Below are 17,196 nucleotides of genomic sequence, written 5' to 3'. Positions count from 1 at the left end.
TTTTCTGTTTTTGATTTCTATTCTCTTTTTGTAAAACTTTGTTCTACAAAAACCCCCTTCCCCTCTCCTTTCCTTTTCCTTCTCTACTTCCCAACCCCGTCTGCCCCCCTCTCCCCCTCCTTTTTTTGCCCTGTTGGTAGGGCGCTAGAATAAGCCAACTGCCCTCTGCAGAGGGTAAAAATCCCTCAATGGGACAACCAGTTAGCCGTGGGTTGCTACCCGTAATGCCTTAGGACGTGATCCTGGTGATTGAGCTAACCTAGACCTGGGTGCATAAAAGTCTAGGCACTGCAACACATTACTTCGGCTAGACGGGCAGTTGGAGAGGCCCGATCTGACCAATCGGCCAGTCACGCCAAGCCCTAGCACTTACAAAGTACCAACTACCACGATAAAGAATGAAACTTAAAGGTACTCCCATCTTTTTTTTTTTTTCTTCCCCCACTACAAAAAATAGGCAAACCAAGTAAGTGCTAGAAGGCGGTGGCAAGGGTCCATCAATTGGAAAGACCAGAACTCAACACTCTATCTGAACAAATGTATTTTTGAGGACATATTGAACAGAAAATATAGTGCTTCAGAACTCCTTACCAAAAGAGTATATCCTCCACATAGCCCTGACATGGTCAAGGCGATTGGGTTTCCCCCTTACTATGCCCCAATTTTGGACTCCGAGGTGGGTAGGGAGCATGGTTGATGAAAAATAAATCCCAAAATCTGTGGCTGATAAAAACAAATGCATCCCCCTTAAAAAAGAAACCATTCCTCTGACTCTGACCTCTCAAGCTCAGATGAAGAACAAAAATTCAAAACTAGAAAAACCATTCCAACTATAGACGAAGGAAACTTCCCACGATTCTTGGTTATTGAATTAATTGAAAATAAAAAAAAAAATAAAAAATTGGAAATTCATCACCTTTTCTAATAGAAAAGACATTATCCACAAAAAGTAAACCAAAAATGATAAAAAAAAACAAAAGATGGAAATCTACTAGTTGAAATAACCAATCTTAGAGATGCTCAATCTCTACTCAAAATGAAAAACTTCCATGAGTACAAGTGCAGTCTTTCCCCATAAAACACTAAACACTTCAAAAGGAGTAGTTCGAAGTTATGAACTATCGCTAGCAACTGAAGAAATAAAAACCGAATTAGAAAAACAAGGAGTAATCAACCACATCCGCATAAACATAAAAAACAAAATAACCACCAACACACACATATTAATGTTTAACAAACCAACAATACCTAAAGAAATAAAAATTGGCTACTTAAACGTAAAAGTAGACCAATATATCCGAGCTCCATTAAAATGTTTCCATTGCCAAAAATATGGACATCATAAAGAAGCCTGTAAAGGAATAAAAATATGCGGCAACAAAGAGCCTGACCACATCAAAGAAAAATGCATAAATGAGGTGAAATGCGCTAACTGCAAAGATCACCCGGTCTTTAAAATATGCAAAACATAAAAAAGAGAAATTATAGAATTAAAGTACAAAAAAAACACAACCTTTCCAGAAGCCAGAAAATAATTGAGATGTATATGAAAGACAACACACATGCTGAGACAACAAAAAAGACAACTAAACCATGTCAATATAATTAAATACATGATCAATATAGGGAACTGATTAGCACTAGGAACATTTCCAACCTCCCCTGTAGAAAGCCTGTATGCAGAAGCACATGAAACTACTCCAATGCTTAGAAATCAAAACCTTGGTCTAAAGTACTACACAAAACTTACAGCCAACCCCACAAACCCAGCACACAATAGCACTTTAAATCCAAACCGTAAACACCTTTTCGACCAAAAAGAAAATGCAATCAAAACCTTTGGACTTGAATAAAATCGATTTCCAAAGAAGCAAATCTACCCATAACCAAAATTTATGAAACTGTCCTACTCAAAACCCCTCCCTGGAAAATCATATCCCCCTAACATCGACCTAAGTTTAAGTAAATATGAAAAGAAACATACTCATCCAATAACTTATGATCTCGATAAAATCAAAGAAAAGTATCCAGACCACTCATCTATACAGATGGGTCTAAACAAAATAACGCAACAGCCAGTGCAGCAATACTCAATAAATCAATCAAAAAAACGAACCTCCCAAAAGAAACCTCATTCAGTGCTGAAATACATGCTCTAATCCTAGCTCTCAAACTCTCCTCCAATAACAAAAAACAAATTTATAATCCTTTCAGACTCCCAATCTACTCTAAAAATGATTAAAAATAAAAAGATGGACAACCCCCAATTGCAAAATTACTCCAAAAATTAACTGAATTAAACAGTAAAAAATCATTTTCTGCTGGATACCGAGCCATTCTGGTATTAAAGGTAATGAATTAGCAGATTCAGCAGCAAAAAATGCCTTAAATCTCCCAATCGATGCCAATTTGAAAATTCCATACAAAGATCTAAAAAAAACGTATCAACGCATATACAACAAATATATAACAAACCTGCTGGAATGAACACCCTAACAACAAACTTCACAAAATTGTGCCAAAAATCAAAAAACGAGAACAAAATATGAAATTAAACGGAAAAGTCAAACTAACAAGAATAAAAATAGGCCATACTCACTTAACCCATTCATATCTCCTAAAAAAAAAGCCAACCCATCTGTACATCTTGTCAAACACGACTCGCAAACAAACACATATTAATTGAATGTACTGATTTTGTAACAGTAAGAAATTGATTCTACAAAGAAAACAATATTATTGAGTCATTCAATAAAAACCATCCCCACACCATACTCATATCTTAAAAATTTTTTTAAAAGAACCCTTTATACAACGGTCCTGGATATGACTTAAAACTATATCCGATGGGGAGTGTGAAGCCACCCTTTAATTGCCATTGCTCCCAAGTCCACTCTCACCCGGAGTGGTAGTACCTGTTAGGGTCCCAACTATGGGTTAAATAGAATCCGATTTAAAAAAACAAATATACCCCGTTAAAAAATCGTTCCTCAAAATAACTAGATTCGGCATTAAATAACCTTAAAAAGGTTGATATGCCGTAAAACAAAAACAACCAACTTAATAGTTTACTTGTGCAGCTGCCATTGTTCAAAGGCAGCATAGATTTCGCAGATTTATCAGGCACAAGTTCAGTGTAAATAGACAAAAATATGTAGAAGCTAGAAATAATTGTAAGTTGCCCCCAGTTCTCTCCCAAATCTTTAACAAATGCCTTAATGAATCTTGCTTCCCTGGCTGCTGAAAAATTGTCTATGGTACTAGTCTTCAAGACCTGACCCACTCAGTTAATGTTCCATTAGTTTCCTTTCTCTTTTCATCAGAAACTTTAGTCCTTAATCAATCGAGCACTATTCCCCCACCTCATAGATACTAAACTTCTTTCCGACTGACATTATGGATTTAGATGAATTCGTACTGCAGATATCCTAACTCTAATCTCTGAATATATATATATATACCCCACACTGGATAAGGTAGGGCAGGCTAGATATATCTAAGGCCTTTGACTGGGTCTGGCACAAAGGTCTTATGAAAATTTCATTATATGATATTACAGAACAAATACTTGATATAATCAAATTCTTCTTAGATAAGAGAAAAGTTATGCTTGAACCATGTTCCTTACACTTTAAATCTATCAGACCCCCACGCCATCTAGTAACATCGCAAAGGAACAAAACCCAGCTTTTTTTTTTTTTTTTTTTTTTTTTTTTTTTTTTTTTTTTTAATAAAATCCCACCGTTTCAACACCAGCTCAAGTTTCTTTCTGCCATCTCAGGGCCAGACTTCCATCTTGTCCAGTGCACATTTTTCTTTCTCCTGACCTCAGGCTGGCCATAGCCAGCCATTTCTCCCCTTAGACTTTACATGTCCATCTTTCCTGACACGCACCAATTTGTTTCTCTCCTAGACCACATGCTGTCCTTTTATTTATTTTTTTTTTTTTCCCCTTTTCATGTGACACAAGCCCGTGAACACTTCTAGTCAGAAATGATATACCCCACAGCAAAATAAAGATAACAACCAACATCCAAGCAATTGCCATTAACGCCACTTTACAATGATGGTATGTCCTCTGTATATCCTACCAAATGAAGACATGGATAAAAATGAATTGAAAAAACTGATTGACTAATTACTTAAATCTTTTATCTTAGGGGATTTCAAGTCATAACATCCTGTGAGGATGTAAAGACACTAATAAAAAGGGGCAAAACATTGGAAGAAGTTATTAACGAAAGTGATATATGCTTCTTTAATGATCATACACCTACACATTTCAACTTGATTAGCAGAAACCACTCAGCCATTGACCTAAGCTTATGTTACCCATTAATACATATGGACTTTAACTGGAAAGTATGACGACACTTGTGGCAACGATCATTTTCCAATACAAATAGCTCAAAATCTAACAGTTAAAAATCTCCGCAATGGAAACTAAACCAGGCAAATTGGCAAATATTCAAAGAAAAATGTAGGAATAGGTTGAATCACACAGAGACAATTCTGTAGAATATTTCACAGAAACTGATCGAAATAGCAAACGAATGCCTCCTTAAATCTCAGCACCTAACAGACTCTGGTTTGATGACAAATGTCGAAGCTGTCAAATTGCGAAAAGCAGCTTTAAAGAAATTCCAAAAACAACCTGCAACTTTAAATCTGGTTGAACACAAGCTAAACAGAGCTAAAGCTTGTAGGGTAATTATGCATCTAAAAAAAATGTTGCAAAAACTGTCAGCAAATTGAATTCCTCCCCAGAACTGAGAGCAATATGGGAGATGATGAAAAAAAAGTTGCGGGTAAATCTCTAACACTAATTAAACACCTCAAAAATAACTCCAGAGTAATTGATAAAAAGGACATAGCAGACTTACTTGCTAAAATCTTTTCCTAAAATTCATCCGATCAAAACCATAACACAATTTGACAAACAAAATGCTGAACAGCACAAACTAAATTTTAACTCGAAAAACCTAGCAGATTACAATAAACGTCTTGCTATAACTGAATTAATATTCTATTAAAAGATCCCACAACACGGCTGTAGGACCAGCTGAAATCCCTTACAAATTCTTGCAGTAACTCCCTACAGAATTACTAAAATTACAAATTATGAACAGAAGGTGATGAATTCCCGGACTTATGGAGGCAAACCACAATAATAGCAATCTCGAAACCAAGAAAAGACAATTTGAACCCGCCAAACTATAGACCAATCTCATTAACCAGCTGTTTGCGTAAAATAATGGAGAGAATAATCAATGACAAATTAGTTTGGTATCTTGAATTCAACAACCTTATCTCCAACCTACGTGGATTCCGTAATAAAAGTACAACTGATCACCTAGTCCAACTGGAAACAGCTATAAGGGAAGCATTTATCAGGAATGAGCACCTCTCGGCAATTTTTTTTCAACCTACAAAAGGTTTATGACTCTGCATGGAATTGTGGAATAATGAGACTTGCATAATTTTGATTTAAAAGGCAGACTCCCACAATTTGTAAAGGGATTATCTGACGGCAAATTTAGGGTTTGCATTGGATACGCTTTCTCTGACACGAGTCAGAAGGAGGGAGTCTCTTAAGGAAGCATCTTATCCATGACACTATTCAAGGTTACAATAAACAACCTAGTGAAATATTTGGACCCTGGTGTTGAGGGATTCTTATATGTAGATGATCTGGTATGTTGCAGATCAAAATTTATACACACCATTGAACGCAAACTCCAACAATGCCTAAACAAACTGGACGAATGGGCAACGGAAAATATAGATTTTTCCAATCAAAAACTGCATTTGTCATAAGAGAAAACTTCACAATGACTCTACACTAAAACTCTGAATAACCCACCGTAGATGAACACAAATCTCTGGGATTAATATTTGATAAAATACTGGCCTTCATCCCCCACCTGAAGAACATAAGTAGTTGCAATAAAAGACAACTATGTGTGGTAGCTGGGGAGCAAACCAAGAAACTTTAATGAAACTATATAGGACATTGATTGGATCTAAACTGGATTCTGCTAGTTTTATATACAGATCGGCTAGCACTCTGTGCTTTTAGAATGCTAGAAGTTAAGTCTCCATGCAGAGGCTAATGAGATTCCTTTAAATATAAGTAGTCACAAACTGGGTGCCCAATATTATACTAAATTAAAAGCATACCCAAATAATCCAGCATATGAAATTACATTCAATCCAAGATATGAGTCGTTTGAAGCAAAAAGAAAAGCTATAAAACCCTTGTCTTCGAATGGAATCAATACTACAGGAATCAGAAATGCCTGTTGAAAATATCTAGTGACACATCCTACCTGAAACCCAACCTTGGATTCTCCAAAAACCAAAAGTAATTCTAAATTAAACAAACTCCTAAAAGTGAAAACCCACTCCAATACCTACCATGAAAAAACTGGTGATATTCTTCTGAAATACCTTGACTATCTACAAATTTTTACTGACGGCTCTAAAGACCACAGTAGTGGCATATGCTGCCATTTCAAATAGAACAACTCTTTTAAAAAAAAAAAAAAAAAAAAAAAACCTATCCAGCAGAAAGTGTTTTTTTTTTTTTTTTTTTTTTTTTTTACTGCTGAATTATGTGCCTTCGACCTCTCTCAATATCTTACAAAAAAATAACCGTAAGAAATTTCTAATTGCAGATTCACTCTCCGTTCTAACATGACTAAATATTACTAAATAACAAAAAAACTTGAAAACCCTCTAATCAAACTACGAAACAGAATCAACTCCTTATCTAAATACAAAGAAATAATATGCTGGATTCCAAGCCACATTGGAATAAAAGTAAACGAAAGAGTTGACTTGGCAGCCAAATCAGCTCTGAACTTGAACCCTGATACAATTAACTAAACTGACTTTAAATATAAAATGAGCCGACTATTTTATGCAAAATGGCAGCAACAATGGAATAACAACACAAATAGGAAACGATACCAAATCAAGCCATACTGGAAGAACGGAGATCAATTCCTAGAAAATCCAGAAAGGAAGAAGTAATCATATCTAGAATGCATATTGGCCATACAAAACTCGCGCACTCCTTCATATTTTAACAAGAGAAGCAACCACAATGTCCGTTCTGTCAAAACTTGCACAGTCAAACATCTTTTCATTGAATGTAGAGCCTTTAATGCGCTAGAAAACAATATCTAAAATCTAACAATATGAAGAATATCTTCGAAAACAACTGCTTGGACGAAATTCTAAACTTTTTGAGAGTAACAAGACTGTTCTAAAAAATATTTAAAAAGAAAAAAAAGGGGGGGGTCCGGCATTAAATAAATTAATGAGGTTTGATATTCTGGTTAAACATCTCAAGCAACCAACCAAATAAACAAAACAAAAATAACTTCTCTCTACAAAACAAGTTAAACCCTATGAATAAATATTTGAAGAAATAAATACCTTGAATCCCCCCCCCTTTTTTTTTTTTTTAAATTCAACATAACCTAACCCAAAAAGATTTTGAAGAAAAAAAACAAGATAACTAAACAGAACACCGTTAATAGGTACTTGAAGATATAATAAATCTAGAACATAAAAGATTTTTTTCAAAATCGCTAAATTCGGCATTAAATAACTGGAAAAGAGTTGATAGGCCGTAAGACAAAACAACTAACCAATCAATATCCACAAGAGATAACGGCTAGACAGTGTCCATTCCAAGGGATTTATCTAGAATCCATCTAGGAACATTACTTTTCTCAAATAGGTGGATCTCCAAGATTTCCAGTTTAAGGAGGTACTTATTTTATTTAAAACAAAGAAAATATCTCTTGAGTGGCTGGATTCCAACCAGATATTTTCAATTCTCATTGCCCCCCCCCCTCTTTTTCCTTTGACTAAACATCTATCACCTACAATGTCTGCCATTCATATGCACTATTAAAAAATGCAGGCCAGCACATATTTACATCATATTCTCCATTTAACTAACATTTGGTTCATGTCATTAACTTATTGAGTGGCTTTTAACCTTGATAAATGGAGATTCATTAATATGAAAAAGAAAGTTGCATTTTATTTTTTTTTTATTAAATTTTTCATTTGTTTTCATTTTCAGATCAAGTTAGTGCAACATACCTACTCCAGACTTTTTGGTACATTCTTATGTAACAATGCCCAGGAACGCAAAAAGGCCAAGTTGGAAACTAAGACGGCTTCCGTGTGGTCCCTTCTTTTGTCTGATAATAAAAGATTCACAAATTATCTTTACAATTCTTCAATAGACCAGGTTTGTTTTTCTGTTTTTTTTTTTTTTTTTTTTTTTTTTAAATGAAGTATTTTACAAGCTGATATTCAATTATGAAATGTTTTGTACTTTATGACTAACTCAAGAGACGGATCAGAAAATGCCTGGTCAAGAAGATTAGAAAACTATTTTAAGATTATGCGCTGATCAACATTTGATAATTATACATTGAATAATTTTTCTTTTTACTATTCAATAAATATTTGATTAATAGTAAAAAAAAAAAAAATGCAAAAGCACAAATTCAAACAATCTTTTTGAATCCTGTTTACAAAAATGATTTAATTATAAAATAACATCCACCAAAATGCTTTGGTGTTACCAGATCAGGCTGTCTGAAGATATCGGCTTCCTGACCTCAATCCACCAAACATTGACGTTAGTTGTTTTTTTTCTTTTCATTTTGCAAAACTCAATCATGTTCTGCAAGCCAAAAACATTTTCTCTACAAAACAACCAAACTAAATACCATGAATAAAGAATTTGAAGAATAAAAACTTTTTCAAAATTAGTGGATCAATGATAGCTATTGACAGTAACTGACCTCTAATCCCAAGGTAGTATCTGGCACTGTGGATTCAACATGAAAATAGTAATTTTTGTTGGTCCCCCGATTTATCGGAGAAGAACCTGTGTTTTCAGTGGCATGTGTCCGTTAGTTTGGATGATTGTGAGATAACCGTCTATTAGTTTTTCTTGAAATTTTGCCACAAATTCTATTTCATTAAATAGATGTGTGCAATAAAAAAATTTTTGTGAAAATTCCCGTTGCATCCCTAGGGTCTCGAGGTTAAAAAAAAAATGCCGCAAAATGACTAAAAATGACACATTTTACCCCTTAACTTTTGATTGATTCGTAAGATTTTTCTGAAACTTGGCCAAAATATGAATCCAGTATGGGTGACCTTGGCGAAATTCTGATTCCCGTCCCCAGGGACTTTTAGTGCTAAAACTGATTCATTCTTGTAGTCGAAGATGTGCAGCCGTCATTGAAAACAAGGGCTCATTTACTAAATATTGATTAAACATGTATTTTGTTTTTTGGCTGTTTACATTGTTTTTCTCAACTTTCTCCCTTTTGGACATTCCTATTTTGAAAATAAATAATTGTTATGATTATTTTTCTATCCTTCGCAAATGATTCAAATTTTAGTATGTTATGGATAACGACTACCAGTTGTCAAAATTTCAGCTTTTCAGTTATTTCTAACAAATATTAGGTTTTAAACTTTTGTCCCTTAGTTTTGGACGCTACTATATATATATATAATTTTTTTTTTTTTTTTTTTAAGTAAAACAAACCAATCTAATAACCAACCAAATCTTTATAATTAGAATAAAACATGAGCATTGTTTGATAGGGGAAAGGCACAGAATAGACAACAAAGCCACCATCCTGCTTGCCATTTTTATGTTAAGAAAGGTTTTGTAAATAGCAACATTATTATTAAAAAACTTATAAATTGGGAAGGGACTTTGCTAATTATCTTATTCCTATGCCATCATCTTATTTTGCATATCAATTGTCAACTATTTTCAATTATTCATAAAACAATTCAAATATCATTTTGTACAATAACAATAAAATTAAACATTGTCTTTGTTTTTTAAATCCGTAATTTTTTACTTGTGTCACAATTTTCAATCAATTACAAAACATTTGAAAAATAAAAGGCGTACTTGTGTAATATACTCCTTCCCCGTTAAGTGTAATTTTGTTTGCAAAAATATATGCAAACAGTAGTTTTACAGTAATTTGAAAATGAAAAAAATCTATTTACCAATTTCTAAAAAATTGGAATCGGTAATTGAACCTGGAAAAACTTATCACATATGTATGTGTGTATATATATATATATATATATATATAAGAAATGGGACGATTCCAATATTTTTCCGATCCTGATATAATTACCAATTCAGATTCTTTATAAGTATCTAAATATTTTTTACTATAAAGTTATTTTTCACGATTACCTTAAAAACACATGTTAAATGTGCAGATATTTTCTTAAACATAAGGATACACTTGTGAGGGATGATATATCGATTTTTTAGTTTTACTAATAGTTTAAAATCAGATATTTAATATTTTAGCATTACTATCAGTAGTAGAGGACTTTTTAAATCCTTTTTGGCATCGGAAAATAGGCACAAATTTTTCCAATTCCAATACCCCAAAAAGTTCTGATTTTTTTTTTTTTTAAATTCTGATTAATCGTCCCAACACTATGTAAAGAATTAAAGAATGTAACATCTTTCCTTTTATAACTTATCTTCAACCCTATATCTCCTCAGTCATTAGGACTTGGGTATGTTAAGATATCCAATGGTGCGGCCCCATCTGGGGGCTGTGGTAAACATTGAATTACCCCTTAGTTACCATTGCCCCAGGTCGATTTTGGTCCTGAATAGCAATACAGGGTAGTGCAATCTGGTGCTATCAGCTCAGGCTATCGGAAGATACTAGCTTCCTGACCAAAAATACACCAAACATTTGTTATTGCTTTCTCTTTCTTTTTGCAAAACTGAATCATGTTCTACAAAAACAAAAATTCTTTTGCAAAACAATCAGAAACACTGAATAAATAGTTGAAGATATAAATAACTTGAAGTGTGTGTGTGTATATATATATATATATATATATATATGTATATAATTTTTTTTTTTTTTTTTTTTTTTCTCAAAATTACTGGATTTGGCATTAAATAACCCCAAAAGGATTGATATACCATAAAATAAAACAAATAAGTAACCTTACTTTTTGAACAGAACCCTAACCCCTTTCTCTCACATTTTTCATTCATTGTTCTTTCTCAGCACTCTATATGATCACTTCAGTATAGAAAGAAAAAAGAATATTTGGCTGTTTGACCTAAATAAAATTTCATGTCTGAAAATTTTTTATTTAATATAATAACCATACCTAGCCAATCTTTTCTTTTTCTGATTTGCTTTCAAGTGAAAATTATTTCTGACAAGTTAAAAAATCTTTCATTTTTCTTCCAGGTGTTGTATCCATCATGCCATGTCCGTAATTTAAGTTTGTGGACACACGTTTTCCTCTCCAATAACTCATTCTCGACCAGCTGCGATGACCTGCCTACAGCCGGTACAAATGATCACTTAATCGACGAACCCAAAAATGATCACTGTAATCTTGGCAAAACTCGTTCTTATGATGATCTGGTAGCCATCGATCATACTGCAAATCTAAGCCGGCGACTGAGCGACCCAAACATTGCCATAGACAACCATGACCCGGCTGCATTCCAGTCAAAAGACTGCACCAACAGCATGTATGGCATGGTGGCCGTCAACAGCAACCACCTGATGGCTGAAGTTGACGCCATCCAACCTCATGAGCTTTTTAACGGCAACCACCCGACCAGCGCTTTGACTGAAGAGCAGCCTGACAACCTGACAAGAGATGATGATGATGACGAAGATGTTGATGTTGATCAGCTTTTCCTAGCTAAGGAAGAACTTATGAACGAGGAAATCCTGAAAAACTTGAAGAACAGTGAGGTAAACGGCAATTCTTCGATCCCGTCATATCTGACTTCGATAGGTAGTAAATCGCACCGGACATACAACAAATCATCCCAGATGCCTGGGAATGACACTTTCCTCAGCTCGACGGAAACCATCGTGGACGAGCCACAAAACCAATTAATTCATTTTAAAACAGACAGCACAAGTAAAAGTCCAGTGAGTTCTGTCTGCACATCCACAAGCACGTCGAACCTGTCGGGCAGCTTGTACACCAACGGTAATGTTGCACACAACCGTCACAACAACAGTAGCAGCAGCAGCAGCAGTAATAGCAGTAGCAGTGGTGAAGATGATGAATGCAGTAATACCAGGTGTGACGGTGATCGGACTTTACCGAATTCCTTAAGTATTAGTACAAGCACCAGTGACATTAGTGACCCACGGGTGGATGTTAACTTCTCTAGTAATATTCCTTCCTCGGCGGCCTTGCCGCTGCCCACAAAAGGGGACACTGACTATAGGCCTATATCTCGTTCGTCTCTCAAGTTGAACTATTTAGTCAATGGTAAACTGAATGTCTCCGAGCGAGAATCTTGCCCAACCACGCCAACCTATTCCATGGCAAAATGTCGGAAAAAGACGGTAACACCAGTAACAGACTGCAAAGTAAGTGTGCTCACCGTTTTATTTTTATTTTCTTTTTTATTTATTTATTTTTTTTAAAGTAGCTTTATTTTTTAATAAGAAAATCAAATTTTGTGAGTAACAGAAAAGCGGCTGTATTACCATTTTGGAAACAATCTTCAAAAAAAACAAAAGCAATAACTCAATAATTCAAGCTTGTAAGATTTATGTTGTAATGCCTATGAATTCTCATTAATCGTTTAAAAATGATTTTCTTTATAAAAATAAAACTACCTTATCAATTTATGTAAGTTTGGAATATATTTTCTTTTTGTGGAGGGTACGTACATTGTACAGATTTTTTTTTTTTTAATGTAGGGGGAATTTTGGGTAAGAACCATCCCCTGTTTTGGCTCCATTTTTTTTTTTATATATTAAGTAGGTCCTCTCTGTTCAGTGAATAATCTTTAAATATTTTTCTAATCCTCTCGGTCTAAATACCACGAAAAAGTTTATATTCAAATCTAGGTTTTGAACTACTTTTAGAAATTTACTTTGGAGTTAATCTATCTTTGGCAAATCATAAGTGCCAACTGCAAGGCCATTGAAACCGAGGGTGATGGGACGATTCAAGTATTTTTCCATGATTCCAATACAATCACAGACTGTTTTATAGTCTTGATTTCGATTTTGAAATCGCCTAAAGTAGTTTTTAGGAGGGAGTAGGGGGGAGTTCTCATCTACTGTCCAATCTTGCTAAAAAAATTTTAAACTTCAGTTTAATGAAGACATTAAAAAATGAAAATAGCAAAAAGGTATATTGTATGTATCTGTTATGGAATGAAGTTCTACGAAAAAAATTTCACTTAATTTGATCGAGTAGTTTTCTCTCTCCCCCCCCCCTTTAACATGGGGGGGGGCGGTGTTGGCGCTTTAGACAGTTATCTCCCCGTGGTGTGTTCTAAAAATCCAAACATTGCTACCTTCAATGTGCTGTCATAAAAATGTGTTTTTCCGCTGTTAAAAAACTATACGATCAAATTAAGTGAAGCTTTTTTTTTTTTTTTTTGAGAACTTCAGTCCAAAATGGATACGTACAATATAACTTTCTTTTGATATTTTCATTTTTTAATGTCTTGATTAAACTGTACAAGTACCAAAATTTTCTTTTTTAATTTTACCAACTTTTTACTGTTTGTCATTTATCCATCATTTTGATAAACTGGCTGTGAGATTTACATCCATATATTTTCACTTGTGCCAGAAAATTAAGTTTCAAACTACAAAAAATAAAGAAAATAAGTAAATGTGAAATTTGGAATCAGAAATCGAACTAAAAGAATTTTCTGATGTTCTCAAAAAATTAAGATTTTTTTTCTGATTAATCATCCCAACACTAGTTTTAACATACAACTGGTTCATTCAGAACTCTAATCAAGACAGTAACTCGCCACACCGAAATACCATAACATGGCGTAATAAAAAAAAAAAAAAATAAAAGGTAATTGCAACTTCTCTCCCAATTTTCAGATTTTGTAATCATGCCCAAATGCATTTTATTTTCTTTTGATGAATTTATAGGTGCTTTTTCTTCTGATGAGTTAAGGGCAGAATAAATTCATTAATATGATTAAATAAATGATTTTGTGCTACAAAACAGATGCTGTTAAGAATTGTGCATGTCAACGTACTTAAATAAATCGTAAGATGGTCAACATCTTGAAATTTGGAATATACTCATGTTCTAATTACATTGAGCTTTATATATATATATATATATATATATATATATATATATTGATGATTGCTGCATCTTTCCAGATGATCGCCATCAGATGGAGTTCTCCCAATCTTGTCGTCCATGCCATCTCAGATGACTCTGCACTCCCGCCGCAGATTTGCACATCTTGAAGCAGATGTGACATACAAATTGAGCAATTTCCATCGAGTTGACTTCCTCTGGAGGTTGAAGGGTATTCCTATGAACAATCACATGTCTTCTCAAACCAGCAGTAGACTTATAAACTTTGCGTGTTAAACAGATCGTTTGGTTCAGACTAATAGGTGCAAAGTCGACCTGAACAGGAGTTTTGAGACTTAAGGTGGTTGACGTAGCCAGCTTTTGACAAAAGCACTCGTTCACAAGTGTCGCATTTCCAGCCGTGTGTCATGGTTAAGACCATCAATTAAACCTTTGTGAAGCTCTCGCTTCAGATTGCTGTGAACCTGCTTTCTTTTCTCTAGAGCATCACAACTTTCACGTACAAGATTTCACCACTTTTTTTTTTTTTTTTTTTTTTTACATAGCCATCACCACTTATCAAGGCCAAGAGGCCACTTGGGGATAAGGATTAAAGAGTGGACAGTAGAAATTGGACAATATAGTAATCGTTAATAATGGAAATTTGGTAAATTTGTTAACTTATATGGAACGGTTCATCAAAAACTTGTTTATGTTAGACTTGAAGACAACCATATTGTCAGCTGGAAAGCAGGAAAACAGAAGATAATTCCACAGGCGTGCAGTTCTAAGAAAGCTTTGTTCATGGAATCTACGTTTAGGTTTAGGCACAGATAAAGAGTAGGGGAAATTAATGATAGTGTTTTCTGCTGGACAGGTGTTTCTTGTGAAAGTCTGGGGAGGGGGGACCATAGGTTGGAGCTCAGCCGAGCACTTGCCATGAAAATAACGATAGGTTGAGGGTTTTTCTCTGCTTTATCTCCTTGAGAAAGAGGTTGCAGGGAAGAGAAAAGGACACCCCCTATGAGGCTACAAAGTCTATTTTGAACTCTATCAAGGCAGGACAAGTCCTTTCTACCAGCTCCTACCCAGATGTGGCAACAGTACTCCATCCTTGGACGTACCTGGCTCTTATATAGATAGAATTGCATCAGCAGTGATCGATCTACTGGATCGATAGAAGGATCCCCCCCATTTTTCCAGTGGCCTTGGCACCGAATTTAATGTACGTGTTCCATTTAAGATCAGGAGTAAAGGTCAAGCACAAAAGCTTGTCAAAACTTGAGGCCTCCCTAAGATGAGAGCCATTCATTTCAATTGATGCCAGATGGGGATCAGAGTTGATCATGTAAAGATAAAAGCTTAGTTTTAGATGCATTGAAAGTAACAAGCCACCTCTTTCTCCATTGTACCACTTGCTCAAAATCAGAGGAGAGAGAATCAGAACTGTCGTTTACGGTGTTAGATGTGCTACCATAGATAGTCATCAGCATAAATGCCAACGACTCGTGTAAGGGTGTGATTTGGAAGATCATTAATGTAGATCAGGAAGAGAGTTGGGCCCAGGATGAACCCCTAAGGGACCCCAGCATTAATACTGAGAGCTTCTGATTTCTGCCCATCAACCACTACTCTTATGAACCTATCAGAGAGAAATGATTTAATAATTAATATATTTCCAGCGATACCGTAGCTGGAGATCTTGTGAAGTGAACCTTTATGCCATACTCTATCAAAAGCCTTTGATATGTCAAGAGCAATTGCTCTAGAAAGGTAGCCTCCGTCGAGAGATTCGCTAATTCTATGAGATATAACTGTAAGCACGTCTGCTGTAGATCTAGCAGAACGGTAACCATATTGCGTGTCACTAAGGTTATTTTTGCTGAGATGGTTGATTACTTCTCTATTTAACAGATTCCAGCAACTCATGACGCACAGGAGACTTATTGTACTGAAAGGGAGATGAGCAATCACCTAAATTCTTAAATACGGGGCATACTGATGAGATTTTCCAAGGTGACAGGAAGCAATTCTCCTTAAGACAACGTCTAAAGTTTTGTAAGGATGGGCGCTAGTTCTGGTTGGAGTCTTTTGAGTACTATAATTGGAATACCATCATGGCCGGTTGCTTTACTGAAATCAAGATTTTTGATTAGCTTGATAACATCACGTACAGATATACGTATATCACATAGCATGTTTTCTGATATAGGAGGAAATATTGGAGGTTAGCGGCTTTGGTCACAAAGGTTAGAATTAGCTGCAAAGTTCTTGACAAAGAGTTTGGCTTTGTGTGATGCTGATGAGATTACCTCAGGTCCATTTATGAGAGTTGGGATAGAACACACGCTTCTGTTCAGGATTCTGTTTGCTATTTGCCAAAACTGGTGGGAACCAAGCCGCTGCTCAGCTACTTTGGACTTGACAGACTGAGCATACAACTCTCTTGCGTTCTTTATTTTTTTACTGTGGTTGCTGACAGTCCTGAAAGCGGCTTTAGTCTCAGTACATCTATTATGTTGGAAGCAATGGAAAAAGTGATTTCTGTGCACAATGGCAGCAGCACATTCTGGAGAGAACCACGGCTTGCTGTTAGGTTTTTGCTGGAATTTTTTTGAGGGTATGAAATGGTCTATACCTACAATTAACCATTCGGTGAGGTCTGATACTATAGAGGACACATCCTTTTTAAACAGGGAACGCTGAGGTAGATCTGAAATAAATGTATGGAAGCTATCCCAGTCAGCCATAAAGTATCGATATACTGTACTATGGAGAAGTTTGTCTGAGGATTTATTACATTTCATTTTTATCAACTGATACAACAAAGTGGTCAGAAGATCCAAGTGGAGATAGAACGGAAGCTGAACACAGTTCAGGGCAAGTTGTGAGAAAAAGGTCTAGTAGACTTGCATACTGGCCGTCATTGTCGGGCACATGGGTGGGTTTGTGAACAATCTGAGTGAGGTCATAAGCAATGGAGAAATCATGACAGAACCTCCCCTCGTTATCGGTCTTGTTTGAGTGAGTTTACCATTCCATATT

General features: G+C 35.2%; 1 protein-coding gene across 3 annotated transcripts in view; it reads left to right on the top strand.

Annotated features, from left to right (window-relative positions):
* LOC145261096 (phosphatidylinositol-3,5-bisphosphate 3-phosphatase MTMR3-like) overlaps window positions 1-17,196 on the top strand; it is a 281,409-nt gene that overhangs the window by 252,454 nt on the left and 11,759 nt on the right. For all 3 annotated transcript variants that reach the window (XM_080119293.1, XM_080119295.1, XM_080119294.1), the window contains exons 12-13: window positions 8,102-8,272; window positions 11,301-12,452. In XM_080119293.1, coding sequence (XP_079975419.1) covers window positions 8,102-8,272; window positions 11,301-12,452 — 1,323 coding nt within the window. The remainder of the gene's footprint in view (window positions 1-8,101; window positions 8,273-11,300; window positions 12,453-17,196) is intronic.

This window comes from Euprymna scolopes, chromosome 37, assembly GCF_053919585.1.
Source record: "Euprymna scolopes isolate OS-2025 chromosome 37, ASM5391958v1, whole genome shotgun sequence".
NCBI lineage: Eukaryota > Metazoa > Mollusca > Cephalopoda > Sepiida > Sepiolidae > Euprymna > Euprymna scolopes.
Note: the sequence above shows the minus strand (reverse complement) of the source record. Positions and strands in the feature narration are given on the sequence as shown.